General features: G+C 40.0%; 2 protein-coding genes across 6 annotated transcripts in view; one reads left to right on the top strand and one right to left on the bottom strand.

The window, feature by feature from the left end:
* ARID4A (AT-rich interaction domain 4A) overlaps positions 1-1,558 on the bottom strand; it is a 60,078-nt gene extending 58,520 nt beyond the window's left edge. For 2 of the 4 annotated variants that reach the window (XM_081509653.1, XM_081509655.1), the window contains exons 1-2: positions 1,391-1,558; positions 245-301 (exon numbers count right to left, since the gene is read on the bottom strand). In XM_081509653.1, the coding sequence (XP_081365779.1) occupies positions 245-250 (6 nt within the window). In that variant the 5' untranslated portion in view covers positions 251-301; positions 1,391-1,558. Of the gene's footprint in view, positions 1-244; positions 303-408; positions 892-1,390 lie in introns of those variants that run through there. The other 2 variants (XM_081509654.1, XM_081509656.1) reach the window with 2 other exon arrangements.
* LOC145513397 (uncharacterized) overlaps positions 436-15,163 on the top strand; it is a 35,226-nt gene continuing 20,498 nt past the window's right edge. Inside the window, exons 1-4 of one of the 2 annotated variants that reach the window (XM_081509659.1) lie at positions 436-1,686; positions 1,984-2,133; positions 3,176-3,233; positions 6,525-6,609. In XM_081509659.1, the coding sequence (XP_081365785.1) occupies positions 562-1,545 (984 nt within the window). In that variant the 5' untranslated portion in view covers positions 436-561 and the 3' untranslated portion in view covers positions 1,546-1,686; positions 1,984-2,133; positions 3,176-3,233; positions 6,525-6,609. Of the gene's footprint in view, positions 1,687-1,962; positions 2,134-3,175; positions 3,234-6,524; positions 6,610-15,163 lie in introns of those variants that run through there. The other variant, XR_014059366.1, reaches the window with a different exon arrangement.

Genomic DNA, 15,163 nt, shown 5'->3' with positions numbered 1-15,163 from the left:
GACAACAATGGAAAGGCTGCAGCAGCCTTTCCAAAGTGCTAACTGCTTCGGAGAGGGGCCAAACTGACCGCATTTAGACACAATGATCATCTCTTACCCATTCAACACGTCCTCGTTTTCAGAAAGCTCTGCTTAGTAGAGGAATCAATTTTGAGTAGCCAAAAAAAATGACATTCCATAGCACCAGCCTCACGACAGGCAGTGTCCAGGGCACGAGGTTCCGAGCAGCGTCGACTCCACTTACCTTCATTTTCACTGGCGATCTGTGGGGTTCCAGCTCAACGAGCTATCTTCTCCGTCGCTATAACCAAGGGGAGGAGAAAGACAGGCACAGAATCAGTCAACGGAGGGGAGCGACCCGGGGAAAGAAAGTAAACAAACGCCAGCGGGGAGGGGCAGAACCCTCACCAGGGAAAGGATAAGATCCCCTCCGAGGGCAGCCAGGACGCAGGAGCAGAGCGGGCGGCGAGAACCCTACCGGCGCCGAAGGGCAGCGGGTTCCGCCGCGGAGTCCGCCAGCGGCCCACCGCGCCCCCGCCTCGCTAGCCACTTTGACCCGAAATGCTCAACTCAGTGCCCCCGGACGGGCTGCTCCGGAGAAGGGCAGAGCGCCGTTTGGGCTCCTCCGGGCCCCCCGCAGGCCCGGTCGCCCAGCCTTCTCTCGGCCGCCCCCCGGATACCCCGACTTCGGCCCGCGCCCCGCCTCCGCCGCTCGGCCCCCTCGGCCCGCCCCGGGCCCGCGGTGGCGGCAGCGGAGTGTCACGGCGCCATTGCTCTCCTTCCTCCGCTCTGCACCATGTCAGGAAGGAGAAGAGCTTCTTCACCCAATGGGGCAGGGGCCGTGGCCTTCAGCCTGGAGGCGCGCGAGGGAGGGAAGACCCGCGAGGGGGAGAGGGCTGGGGGGCGGGGGGAGGAGGGGAGGTGGCCCGGACAGGGTGTGGGAGGGGAGGGGAGCTGCACAGCGGCAGCCGCCGCCTCCTCCCCGCGCCCGCCTCAACTTTTTGTACAGCCCAGAGCGGTACCAGCCACCGGCCCCTCGGGTCCTGCCACGGACTCCACCCGGGAGGACGCACCGCGGAGTTGGGGGCCGGCTTCCCTAAGCAGTCCGCTCCTCGCCTCGCGGAAGCAAACTTAGCGGCGCGACCAGCCCCACAGCCATTTTCCCGGGGAACCTGGGGAAGCAGCCGAGGAGGTTGCTGCGGAGGCTGTACTTGCAGTTGCTGCCGCTGCTCCACGACTTGCCCCTTCCCCGGTGCTCATCGCCCCGCTTGCCAAGCATCCCCCTCCCCACCTCCTAAGCTTCCAACTGCACCGGGACCCCGGGCAGCAGCGCCAGCTGCTAGTGCCGCTTCGTCCACTCAGTACCCTCGCTTCCCTTCTCCCCACCTACCAACTGTGGGTGAAGTGCGCGCTGTCAGCTCCCGAGTCCTCCGCCCCGCTGACACCCGTGGGCCCCCGTCCGGGAAGCACCACTCCCGGCCGCGGCAGCAGTTCCTGCGCCGGGTTCCCCACTCGCCCGATTTACTGCCACAATCCACCAAATAACAAGCTGTTGAGCAGACTCGCTTCTACACGAACTCCTATTGGCTGCTCATGACGCCGAAGAGTTTCGGATTGGAGTTCGCTACCTGCCGTCCTCATTGGATGTAGCTCTGAAACTTCAGGGATTGGTGCGAAAAACAGCAGGTAGGACATCTTCCACTTATGATTGGCTGTCTCCGAAGACTAACGTTACTGGAGAATCAGGTATTGAGTAAGCAAGTCCTGAAAAATGATTGGTAAAGACGACTACGGATGTGCTTGACTGAGCACTGATTGGTCAATTGAGGGGTCAGGAAGAGCAGTTCGGCACGAGGATTGGCGGTGGAGTGTCCCATGGAAACCGAGCCCGGAGCTGCGGCCAGGACTTGCACGGGGGCGGGGCAGGGTCTTTCCAAGGCGCCTGCGCTGAACCCGTTTCTCGGCGCCATTTTGTCTGGGCAGAGGTGGCCGCAGCTGTATCGCATTTTATGTTTCTGGCGAGAGGAGAGCGGGATCTTTATCCGGTGAATTCATTTAACTGCGGCAACCATCCGCCGGTTCCTCCAAGACAGCATCTAGTGAAGGTCGAAACCGTCCGGATCTCTCAGAAAGGTCAGTTGAAAGCGGTGGCTGTCCGGTAGACTGGGGGATGGCGCAGCTCTAGCGGCACCGGCACCGGAAGTAAGGGGGCCGCGCGGCGGCCATAGCAGAGATCTCCCTGCGGCGGGGTGGGGAGCTGGTCGCGGGCGGGGGACGGGCTGAGAGGGGGCGAGGCTTCGTCTCCTGCGGCCTCAGAGAAGGAGGCGGAGGGGACGTGCACGTCTCCTCCGGGCTGACCTTTTGGCCTCCTCTCCGGAGCCTGAGGGATTTTCGGGATTCTGCTCATCTCAGAGTAGTGCTTCCTCCCTTTGGAAGTGGTTTCGGCAGCCTGTCGTGTTCTACAACCAAGGCTACCGACTGAGGGCTCCTCATCAGTTAAGACGGGGAGGGCAGAGTCCTTAGTCCCATCCTGCGTGGGAAGGTGTTTCCGCGTGCTGCTCACGCGGTTAAGCAATGAGGAGACAGAAGGAAACGCTGAGTTTGGGTGCTGAGGAATTCGAATTCTCTTGTTAGCACGACTCTGCTGCTCTGATCTTAGACAAATGGCTATGCCACAGTGCACGGGGCTCACGCTGCTTTTCGAAAGAAAAGAGCAGTGGTTTTGCAGGAACTGAAAACACATTCAATGATAGGACCTCGCCGATAGGACTTTGTTAGGGCAGCCATTGATTTTGCTCCATGAGTAAGATCTTGTGTTCTGTTTAAGAAAACCCTCGTTTGAAATGGTAGGAATAGAGCATTATTGGGCAAGTTATTTTAAAGATTGAAGTAATTAAGGAAATGTAAAATATTGACAGTAATCCACGTTGATTAAATTTACTCGAGGACATCTTTATTAAAACTGAATCAGTTTTTCACTCGTAACAGTTTTTTCAGAATTGTTAAGAAAATGCAGTGCTTATTAGTATTTTTATTGAGTCACCTGATTACACTGATCTGAATAGCTGCTTAAAATGATCCTCATAATACTTGTTTTGAACCCTATTGTTGTATTGGTGGGGCTCCAGACTAGAAAATGATCGAGTGATTTAATGATTTATTTGGGCTTTTTTAGCAGTTGGTCTGAAGAAAACAGAACACTTCAGTGACAGATATCTGCAAATATTCCTGAGGTGAGTTCTAATGTCTGTAAAAATGTTTGGAATTGGGGAGAGTGGCTAGAAAGTTTTTTATAGACCAATAAGTAGAGCCATAAATAACAAAATCAAAGAGTGGTAGTTTAAAAAGTCTTTGTTTGGTCAAGGGTTCAAATGAATCTGTGTAATTCCCTTCCTGACAGTGATACTTCAGAAGGAAGTCTTAAAGTTAGGACACACATGAATTTGTTTACCCACTCATGCTGTTCCCATTTCTAGAATCAGTTCAGTTCAGTCGCTCAGTCATGTCCGACTCTTTGCCACCCCATGAATTGCAGCACGCCAGGCCTCTCTGTCCATCACCAACTCCTGGAGTCTACCCAAACCCATGTCCATCGAGTCAGCGATGCCATCCAACCATCTCATCCTCTGTCGTCCCCTTCTCCTCTTGCTCCCAATCCTACCCAGCATTAGGGTCTTTTCCAATGAGTCAACTCTTCGCATGAGGTGGCCAAAGTATTGGAGTTTCAGCTTCAACATCAGTCCTTCCAATGAACACCCAGGATTGATCTCCTTTAGGATGGCTTGATTGGATCTCCTTGCTATCCAAGGGACTCTCAAGAGTCTTCTCCAACACCACAATTCAAAAGCATCAATTCTGCAGCACTCAGCTTTCTTCACAGTCCAACTCTCACATCCATACATGACCACTGGAAAAACCATAGCCTTAACTAGACGAACTTTTGTTGGCAAAGTAATGTCTCTGCTTTTAAATATGCTATCTAGGTTGGCCATAACCCTCCTTCCAAGGAGTAAGCATCTTTTAATTTCTAGAATATTAAGTACTTAATACTTTTATCAAGGAATAATATGGACATTTTCATGATTTTTTCTCTATATTTAAAAATGTGGCATATAGAAAAAATGTTTCAGTAAGAATTTAGAAGTTAACCTTTATTTATATATATATATATATATATATATATATATAAGGAAATTATAGAATACGTAGTACTACTCAACTTCCCCAGGGGGTAATCACCTGTAATGCCACTGCCTGACTTAAAACTTATTATCTGATCCAAATAATGCCTGTCAGTGGGCATTTGGAAATTACCAAAAAAGTAAAAGACAAAAAAGCGAAATGTCTTGTATCACTACTAACAAAAGGTGATTGCAGTTTATACCATACTTATATATTATTCAGAGAGATTTCTCTTTTTCTCTGGTTTTGTTTCACAGAATAAAGGTCATTCTGGTTGTGCTCATTTTGTCATTCAAGTTTTTTTCTTTGTGGGAAATACTGGGAACATATGTGTTCGTGGTTGCATAGTGTTCTGTAGGATAAATGTGCCATATTTTATGTAACCAGATCTCTTAATTTTTATAATAGCAGTAATATGTCTGAATATCCTTGTGCGTGTTTTACAAAAGATATTCTCTGAGAACTGATGTCTATGACTAAAATTTCTATGCATCTAGGTGTTTCCTGACATGCCTGATTATTTCTTCAGAATAAATTTCTAGAAGTGGAAATAAAAGGGCAAAGAAATCATACCACTGTCCATCAAAGCGTTTGCTCTTACTTTTTTTCTTGTACTTTTTCCTTTTATTACTCTTTCCTCTCCTGCCCCCCTTTCTTTATATAATTTAGCTTTATTTTTGGGCTTTATCTCCTGGGTCTCTGTTTAGTCAGGTAAAATTATCAGTCTTTTGTGTCACCCATGTAGTAAAATAAACTTGAGAATTTTTTGGACCTTAGTAGTATTTTCTTAAAATTAATTTATTTTTTTTGCTCTAGTACAGTTAGGCGTTTCTACAGTGAAACATTTTGTTACTCAAAAGTGACATTTCAAGATACTAAACTTATTTTTATGGTAGAGTTAGTTGAGATTAACTATGTTGCCTTGTAGCCTTCCTGAAAGTGAAGTGAAAGTCGTAGTTGTGTCCAACTCTTTGCAACCCCATGGACTATACAGTCCATGGCATGGAATTCTCCAGGCCAGAATACTGGAGTGGGTAGCCATTCCCTTCTCCAGGGGGTCTTCCCTACCCAGGGATCGAACCCTGGTCTCTTCCTCATTGCAGGCGGATTCTTTACCAGCTGAGGCACCAGGGAAGCCCAAGAATACTGGAGTTAATAGCCTATCCCTTCGCCAGCAGATCTTGCCAATCCAGAAATTGAACTGGGGTCATTCCCAGGTGCTTTTGTACTTGTAGGACCCTGTGTGTGCCTCTCTCATCATGTTTAATTACTGTTACGTTACCCTACCTGATACTAGAAAACGTGAAATAAGCAGACTTATGTTTTCCTTAAGTAATTCTAATTACTGTTACGTTACCCTACCTGATACTAGAAAACGTGAAATAAGCAGACTTATGTTTTCCTTAAGTAATTCTCTTCTGAAAATTTGTATTTCACCAGTGCCGGCTTAACTTTCAGATTTTTTTAATGTTTCAAATTATGATGTAATACTGAGTTGAATTGTAATTGCTCATGTAGTAAAGATTTAGAAAACCATTAAGAATAGTTATTCACAACATTTGTCGCTTTTTTTTCTTTTAAAGATTTTATGATACTTTAGTGGAAGGTAACTAGAGGTGAATATTAACTGAACACTTATAAATCATCTCTTAGGAATAAATGAAAGAAAATTAATTTTGATAGAATTGGTTTTTGTAATCTATTTCAGTGAGCCCAAATTGGTAGAAGAATGTTTCTACAGAATCAAAATTGTCAAGTTTTTAATAATGTTTTTATGAAGAAAAACTATTTTGAAAGCAGAATGTTTTATTTATTTGGTCAAGGATTCAAACGAGGGTGTAAAATCACCTTCACGGACATGATATTTTAGGGGCTTCCCCAGTGCCTCAGTGGTAAAGAATCCATCTGCAACATGGGAGTTGCAGGTTTGATATCCCTGGGTCGGAAATATCCCCTGGAGGAGGGCATGGCAACCCACTCATGTATTCTTGCCTGGAGAATCCCATGGACAGAGGAGCCTAGTGGGCTACAGTCCATAGAGTTGCACAGAGTCGGACACAACTGAAGTGACTGAGCATGCACATGTGATATTTTAGACTGAAATCTCAAAATTAGAACATCCCTATGAATTTTTTTTTTACCCGTTAATGTTGTTCCCATTTCTGAATTTTTAATAACATCACAATGAATATTTTTGTGATTTAATTTTTTTTTTTTTATCCTCTGGTAAAACACTTGACATGCAAAGGTCTCATCAGTAAAAGTGTTTAGAAATGAAGCAAAACAGTCTATTCTGTGTGTGTGGACCATATAGCATACTCAAAAAAGTCTTTGTCTTCTAGAGGAAGCCTCACTCGGGAAAAATGAAGAACGGTGTTCCAGTTTTTAAAAGACCTGCATCTGCTATCTGTTGAAATTATATTTCTGGTATGCAATTTTACTTAAATATCATTTAGTAATCAAGATTGGCCATGTTACTGTTATATGTCTGTCTCTTTAAAAATGATAGAATTTGTCCCACTGTACAGTTATCTCTGAATGTCTGTATATTGAAAAGTAGAACAAATTTCTGTGTTGAGTGTAGCTGCTTTCCTAATGGTTTCCTTATTTTTTGAAAAGTTACTAAATTTGCTTATTTGTAGCCAAAGCAGCCTTCTTAAAACTATATGGTCTTTTGCCCTAGTAGATGTCTTCTTATTTTGATTTAAATCATGGCATATGAGAGAAATAGATTTGTCAAAGTTCAGTATATAGTTATATCTAATTGTTTTTTGAAACAAATTGGTTTATAATACAGAACAAAAAAATATTTTTAGCCATCATTGAAGGCTATTCAAGGTTAATGATATGTAATATGTAGAATTAGAAGAAAGGAGGTCTAAATGGATGAAGGTTGTGAACAAGGATGTAGTTACTTAAGAAAAGCTGTGTGTGGGACAACGAGAAAACCAGTTTGGAGAGGATGGCTGATTAAAGATTACCTTGGGAATATTGTGTGAAGCCAGCTTGTCAAGGTTTCTAGAATTAGTTGCACATCAGAATTATATATAGTGCTTGTGTTGTATAGGTTTGCAAACTTCTAGAGGGCCTTGAGAGCTGGGACATGAGCAGAAAGTGATTATTTTTTTATTTCATTTTCAGGTTTTACAAATCAAGATGGAATTTAAAATTATTTCTAATCCCACCCTAACAGATTTTTTTAATTTACTTCTTCCAGTCTGTACGCATATACTTTTTTTAGACTTAGAGAAGTTTTTGTTTTTCTTCATTATTTAATATTGTAATAGGTATTCAATATGACTGCACGGCCTCCACAGTAATTTTAATGTCTGAAAGTTTTCCATCAAACTGTTTTATATCTAACTTTATTTTTCTATTGCTTACCAATAGAAAAATTGTGCTATAATTATCATCTATGCACATAGAGTATTTTCTGTCTTTTGCACTGTTCTTTTAGGATTGATTTAAAAGGTTTAAATCATGGCATAAAAATGTATGAACATTTTTATGACTCTGAAACGTTGCCATGTTGTTTTTCCAAAAAGAGTTATAATTTACACTGTCACCTTTCCTGTGAGTTTAACTACCAGCATTGGGTAGCCTTTAATTATAATCATTTTTGCTGATTCAATGGGTACAAAATAAGTTGAACTCTTTTTCTTTGTAATATTTTTGTTGTTGGCTAATGAAATGGGATCTTTATCCATAATTTCACTTACTGATTCTTAGCAGTGGACAAATTGTCTATTCAAGGCTTCTGTCCATTTATATATGAGAGTTTTGATATTTTGTTCCCTTATTCTTTTGGTTACATTATATATTTAGTAGTAAGTTGCTGCAGATACTTTTGCATAAAGACTTCCCTTTTGATTTTCATTATTTTTGTTGAGGGTTTTTGAGTAGATACAAAATGTATTATTGGAAAATTACTTGGAAACAGTATCCAGTATGACTAGAGAAGTGACACAGGAATTGAAGGTAGGGAAACCATAAAGATGCTCTTGCAGGGGTGTCAGCAGGAGGTGAAACTAGAGTGAGTAGGGCCTGGAGAGAAGAATAGGTGAGCTCGAGATTGTGAGAACAAGAGTGGATAGCATTTGATTTCCAGTTGATGACAGAAGTAAAGAAGAAGGAAAAAAACCTCAAGATTCTAAAAAGTGGGAAATTGTGTCGTTAATCAACTTGGAAAGTCAGGAGAGGCTACTGGTTGGCAAGGAAGGTGAAATCAGTTTTAATCATGCTAGTTAGAGCTTGAACAGTGTTTATTCTTCCTTTTGTGAAAGTGCCTGTGAGATCCCTAGGGGATAAGGCATATGCTGGACCTTGTATTGTTTTCTGTATTCTAACTTTCTGGCTGTGTGGTGCAGCTTATGGGATCTTACTTCCCCAACCAGTGAAAGTGAGGAGTCCTAACCACTGGACCTGCAGGGAATTCCCTGTATTCTGACTTTTAATTCCATTATTCCATTAGATATTTGGGTGCTTTTATTAGGGCTTTCTTATTTCTGAGTTTTAAAGTACAACTTGGAAAGCAAAGTTGAAGTGGATTATTAAGTAAAATAAACGGAGGAAAAACAGATGATTCTTGAACTAAGTTCAAGAAAGGTAACATGTACATCATATCTCAAGTCCTCATAACTGGCAGTATGGCATAACTCATAACTTTTGACTACCGTTATCTAATCCCCCCTCCTGATACTTCCCACCTCTGGTGACCACAAATCTGATCTCTTTTTTTGTTTGTTTTTGAAGTATAATTGGCAAACTACTGTGTGTTAGTTTCTGGTACACAACATAGTGATTCGATATTTCTATACATTTCAAAATGAGTATCTTTGAAAATTGGTAATTCTAGTTATAGTAGTTTTCATTTTTGAAAAAAAAAATATTTATCTTGTATATTTCAAAGACTGTTACTTAGAAGATTTAGGTCTCCCCAAAATCCCCACTAGAATTACAATTTTAAAAATTATTCAGGAATAGCAAAGAAAATACTTAAGCTTTAGAATATGTAGATGTGGCCAGGCTTTTTGTGGGGATGGGTGGTTTAGGGTAGATTTCTTAACCTCTGCCTCAGCTATAAAATAGGGATCATAATAGAGCTGACTTGGTTAGGATTAGTATTAAATGAGTTAATAGATGTAAAGTACTTAGAATGATGCTAGATATTAGGTGGTGGTGTTAATGTGTGTCCTGTTACATAATGTTTGTCATTCCAAGAGAACTTTATATACAGAAATAAAGCATCTAGACTCTTTTGTCTCCCCTTCCTGAAGGTCATATCAAGCTCTCTCCAAACTTACTTCATACTTCCTCCCTTCAGGTATTACTTGCTATAGTCACACTAAAACTATCGTGGCTACCCTGCATAAGCTATTTTCCCAGTTCTTTGTTTTTATTCATACTTTTCTCACCATCTAGAATGTTGCCCTATTGTCAAAGATTCAAAAGCTGCTTTTTTTAAGTGATGCTTTCTTGATACTTCTGCAGCTATAGGTAATCTGTCCATGAGTTTCATGTATTTCCTTTTGCATAATTTATACCACTTTCTATATTGCTTTTTTACCTTTTTGTCTACTTAAATGCCCTTTACTAAATTATGATATCTTAGAATTGTACCTTATTTCACCTTTGTAGGTTGAGAACCTGTCACAGGCCTTGGCACTTAGAAAGCCCTCATTTGTGTAGTAACAGTTTATAAAAAATAAAGTAAGCTAAAAGGTGATAGTTAATGGAGAACGCATGCCAGTAAAAATTTGCTTTGTCAGTTTTTGTACACTAGGAACAACCTGCCTGATGAGTTACTTAAAATGAGATCACTTGAGGTTTAGGAATTGGGTCAGATTCCAGAATGTATAGTGGGCTAGATGACTCTGGGGACTATCCACAGGTCAAGGATTTTTGTTAGAATGATTTACTATTGCTTTATAAAGGCTAGTATGTCTAATTAACCACCAGAGGGATTGTTTTTCTGACAACCGGATTTTCACAGATCTGCCTGCCCACCAATCTTCCTCATCCTCAGTGGTCCAAATTTGTGAAAAGTTTGGCCAGGATTAAGGGTACATCTGCTACCAATAACAGAATATACAAATGACCTGACTCAATCAGTGATTGAACCCATAATCTCTCTCTCCAAGTACGTTTTTCTTATCATAATACCATAATGCCTCTAGACACGAAAGGAGGAGTAGGCTGAAAATAGGAACTGAGTGAGATAATATTTATGTATCCCTAAAAGGTTAACTGATACTTAACAACCCCTGAAAATCAGAAGTATCCGACATTGACTTGATAATTTTAGCACTTTCGGAATTTGCTGCTATTCCTGCTGAATGGGATCAAATTGACAGAAGCTTTAATATCCTTACCCAGTCTCACTGTTTTATATCTAACAAATGTTCTGACAAAACATGCTTGGAATTATAGCTAAGCAAGGTCATTGATTAATTTCACTGTAGTGATGTTTCTGTTCTGTGTATTTGTGTGTACTTCTCATATACACAACAAATGAAAGTACAGTGCACTCTAGTTTTTTTCTCCTGTAGTTCACTTTTTATAAAAAATCGATTGTGACCAACAAATTAATTTTATAACTTATAGATGTGAACCTACTTTTGAGGAGCAGGACAATGGACTTGACTAACAATGGTTTACATTTATTTGGTAGGTTTCAACATGTACAAAGCACTTTGATATATTGCTATATCCTTAAGTGTGATAGCTTAAAAGTGAAGGTACAAACTAACTGTTACCTGAAAATGCTTCTAGTTGTTTTCAGCAGCAGTGAAATTGGGTGTAGAGGGTGGCAACTTGAAATCACGGGGGAAGATTCTTTTTTACTTATGGTATGTTTGATAGTGTCTTATTGATTCTGCTAATCCTAACAGCCCATTTAAGGGTGTATATTTATTTGTAGTTAGGGTGAGTCTTTGTGTTTCTTACTCTTTAGATCCAGTCATAAAACTCCTTTCAGTGTTTGTATAATTTTGGTGGCTTAGCTTTTGGACAGACAGGGTAAGGAGGGGGATTCCTAAATGAAGTAACATAACAAAAGGAAAACCATCTTTCTGCTTCTTATTTCTCTATGTATCATGTGATACTGTCTTTTTAAGACCTTTGAAATACCAAGGGAAGCTTGGTAACCAAGGCAAGGTTTTGCTGTTTTCTTCTCCAATTTGTAGTTCTGCATTTTATTACACAGTCACGAAGAACTTAGTCTGTTACCAGTAAAAACTGAAGCCGCAAGACTTGCTTCTCTATGCTGCCAAGTACTTCCTGTTTTGTCAGATTTCCATTTAGGGAAAAGAATGGATTTAGAGTAGACAAGCCTGAAAGCATCTCTTCTGAAACTCATTTTGAAAGCTGTCCAAATACCTAGATTGGGGGAGAGGGGATGGCACATCATGTCTTCACATGAAGTCATTTGTCAGAAAGCTTCATTTGGCTTATCATGAAAGGGTTGCCAACAAGGAAGAAAAACTGTTGTCAGAAGTAATTGCTAAAGTATAAACTTGCCAACATTGGTGACTTGCCTGTTAGGCTTTCCATGTGAAACATGTTTCAGTTTGTTGAGTGAATCATTGTATTGCCTGTGAAGGAAGTTTTATCTGTGTTCATTTCTAGTAGACCTTTCCTCTAGAAATATGTAAGAACTGCATTCAGCCACATTTGTTCCATTTACAGTAGGGACAAATGAAAGATCAAATGGTGATTAATTGAAATGGGCTACCTTGTGAATATTGAATATCTTTGGGGGAAAGCTTGCAGTAAAATGATGTTAATCTCTTGTTAGTTAAAATAGTAAATAACATTTATGTAAATAGAATTATCTGTCACTTATTCTTTATCCAGGTAGCTCAGTGGTAAAGAATCCACTTGCCAACACAGGGGATGCAGGTTTGATGCCTGGGTCTGGAAGATCCCCTGGAAAAGGAAATGGCAACCCACTCCAGTATTCTTGGCTGAGAAATTCCATGGACAGAGGAGCCTGGTGGGCTGCAGTCCATGGGGTCGCAAGACAGTCAGATATGACTTAGTGACTAAATAGCAGTAACATTTTTATCCTATGAAATGAACTTCAGATTAGGTGTTAATAGAACATGTCAGTAGAAGATGCTTTCAGTGTAAACCTGAATCCCTTCATATTGCTGGTAAGGGAGTCTTGTGTTCAGGTTCTTTGCAATGGCAGAACTGAGCCCACATGTAAAATTTTCTTTGACCATATTGACCCAGCCTGTTTTAAATCAGAGCTATTTTTCTCTCTCGACCTGTTCGTAAAATATAAAAGATGCTTTTTTTCTTCTTTTTTAAGTTGCTTTTTAATCTGAACCTCTTACGCATCTTTTTTCCTTATCAGCTACCTGGCTCTGTTCCCCTTCATGTTGAAGATGTTGAGGGAACTGACATTGAATCAATGAGATATTAGAAACCATCTATTACAAAGTTTCTACCAGATACTTCTTTTTTCATCTAGTTATGTGCTCCTATTTCTGAAACATGTTACTTTAAAATCCAGTGGAAAAGTTTTCCCTAGTACCCATCATGCCCTACAGGTTCATCCTCCATTTTGCTATATATCAGAAATCTCATCTCTTAAAACCCTTGAATAACCATTTGTTGCCATATTCTTTTAATAAGCTGTATCCAAATCAATGATTCCCACATTTTAGTGTATTCAGTAGCATTACATCAGGTGCTTGTTCAAAATAGATTCATGGGACTCAATTCAGATCTCATGAATTCACTTCTATGGAGAATTCTTATGCAGGTGGTCTCTTAACCAGATGGAGAAACAGTAATCTGCTGCATGCACGCCCATTTGTCATCCCTTCATATTCTTACATGAGTTATTTTATTTGTTTCAATGATTGACATCTCGGTTTTTTTCCTATTAATTGTTGACATCCTTAGTTTTTCCCCTAAATTCAGTGGTTGGAGAGTTTATCCACCAGATATCCAGGAAACTGTCCAAGATTCTTTTCCTTGTTTGTCAGGATTTATCACTTTCCCCGCTTCCCCTTCCCAAAGCATACACGTTTGGAGGTCAGTATATACATACTGGCTATGTGTACATAATAATACATGCGCATGTATTTCTAATATATCATGCTAGTGATTTTTAAACGTCTTTTTCCCAAAGGGGAAAGAATTGCATAATACTTAGTTTTATTTTTAATTTTTCCTGGCAATATGATATATTGTAGACATCTAAATATTTGCATTGAATCTTAACTGTGGTATCACTTGATTGTTGCTGACTCTTAAACCCAAGTAGGTTATTGTTTTTCTGTGTCAGATTTTCCCATATTACATTAGCCTTGAAGCCTATTGACTTTTCCAGAAAAAGTAAGTTTTTAATAAATTCCATATTGATTGTGTATAGTTGAACTCTTTATTTAAATGATTTTTCCTAAAATTCCACTTCATGGTTCCACATAGTAAAAAATCAAATTCCAGTCATACACTTCAAACTCAAGATGTATTAGGACCCTTGCTCTGTAACGGTCTTTATAATTACACCAGCATTTAAGAATTGTTATTTATTGACTGGAAAGGGGTTTGGGTGTGTGTATACATAAAATATGGTGATTACCTCTTGCAGTGTTAGGATGGTTAAAGAAGGAACATTAGTTTTATTTGTAATACAAATTTGAGTCTTTTTCCCATTTTTTAAAATTCAGTTGTTCAATTTTCAGAGTTTTTATATATTCTGGACAAGTATCCTTTGTCAGATGATTTATTTTATCTAGTCTTTTCCTTTTCATCCTCTTAAAGGAGAGCAGAAGCTTTTAATTTGGGTGAAATTCAGTTTGTCAGTTTTTTTCATTTATGTATCATGCTTTTGGTGTATTATAATATCTGAGAACTCTTTAAACAAGGGTCACAAAGATTCTTTTTTTCATCCAGAGGTTTTAGACTTTGAGGTACATTTTGACTTAACATCACTTTGAGTTAACTTCTGTATATGGTACAAGGTATGGTTTGGTTTTTGGTGTTTCTCTTTTTGTATACAGATGTCCCGTTGCTCCAGCACCATTTGTGAAAAAGCACTCTTTCTCCATTGATACGTCTTTTCACCTCTGTCACACTCAACCATGTATTTAATGAGTCTATTTTTAGACTGTTCTTTTCCGTTAATAATATTACATTAAATTTATAGTAAGTCTTGAAATCAGATGGCATAGGCCTTGTAACTTTTTTTTTGAAATTGTTTTGGCTGTTCTAATTTCTTTTCCCAAGTAAATGTTAGTTAGAAGTAGCTTGTTGATTTCTTTACACACACCCCACACATACACTCCCCAGATAAACCACTTGCAAATTTGACTGGGTTTTACATTAAATCTAAATCATTTTAGAACTGATAACAATACTGAGTCTTCCTATGACTTTATTTAGTTCATTTTCTCACCAGCATTTTTAATTTTCAACACAAAATCTTGTACAAATTTAAAATTTATACCTTAGTATCCCTGTTTTCGATGTTAAGTGGGTATAATTATTTTATAGGTGAGGGAATAAGTAACTTGCCCAAGCTGAAGTGGCAAAGCCAGTGTGAAACCTACATTAGCTTATAAACCACTATCCTGGTTCTCATTATGATACTGGTTTTCTTATTCTGAAATCGTGGTTATAGTGGTGGCAGAGAGGAAGCCCTAGTTTTATGGCAAGAAAAATCCCATTACCATGCAGGTAGAGTTGATTCCTCCAGAGTTTATGGATTTCCTGAGTTTAGGTTTTCCAGATCTGCTCAGATCATAAACCATGCTTGTCTTAATTTGGAAGCCTCTGATCAGTACAGTCGTGAACTGGTGTTTTTAAGTATATCTTACCTTGTAGTTAACTAGTATGGATTATTTCATTTTTAAAAATACATAGCCTTAGCATTTGAATGCCTACTGTGTGCTCACCAGTACAGGTACAAAGATGATTTCTTGAGCAACTCCCATGGGAGGCTAGGTGAGGAGGAATACATTTATTA

This window comes from Giraffa tippelskirchi, chromosome 7 (assembly GCF_054371585.1).
Source record: "Giraffa tippelskirchi isolate mGirTip1 chromosome 7, T2T-mGirTip1v1.2.pri, whole genome shotgun sequence".
NCBI lineage: Eukaryota > Metazoa > Chordata > Mammalia > Artiodactyla > Giraffidae > Giraffa > Giraffa tippelskirchi.
The sequence above is the reverse complement of the archived record's forward strand: the minus strand, read 5'-3'. Positions and strand labels throughout refer to the sequence as shown.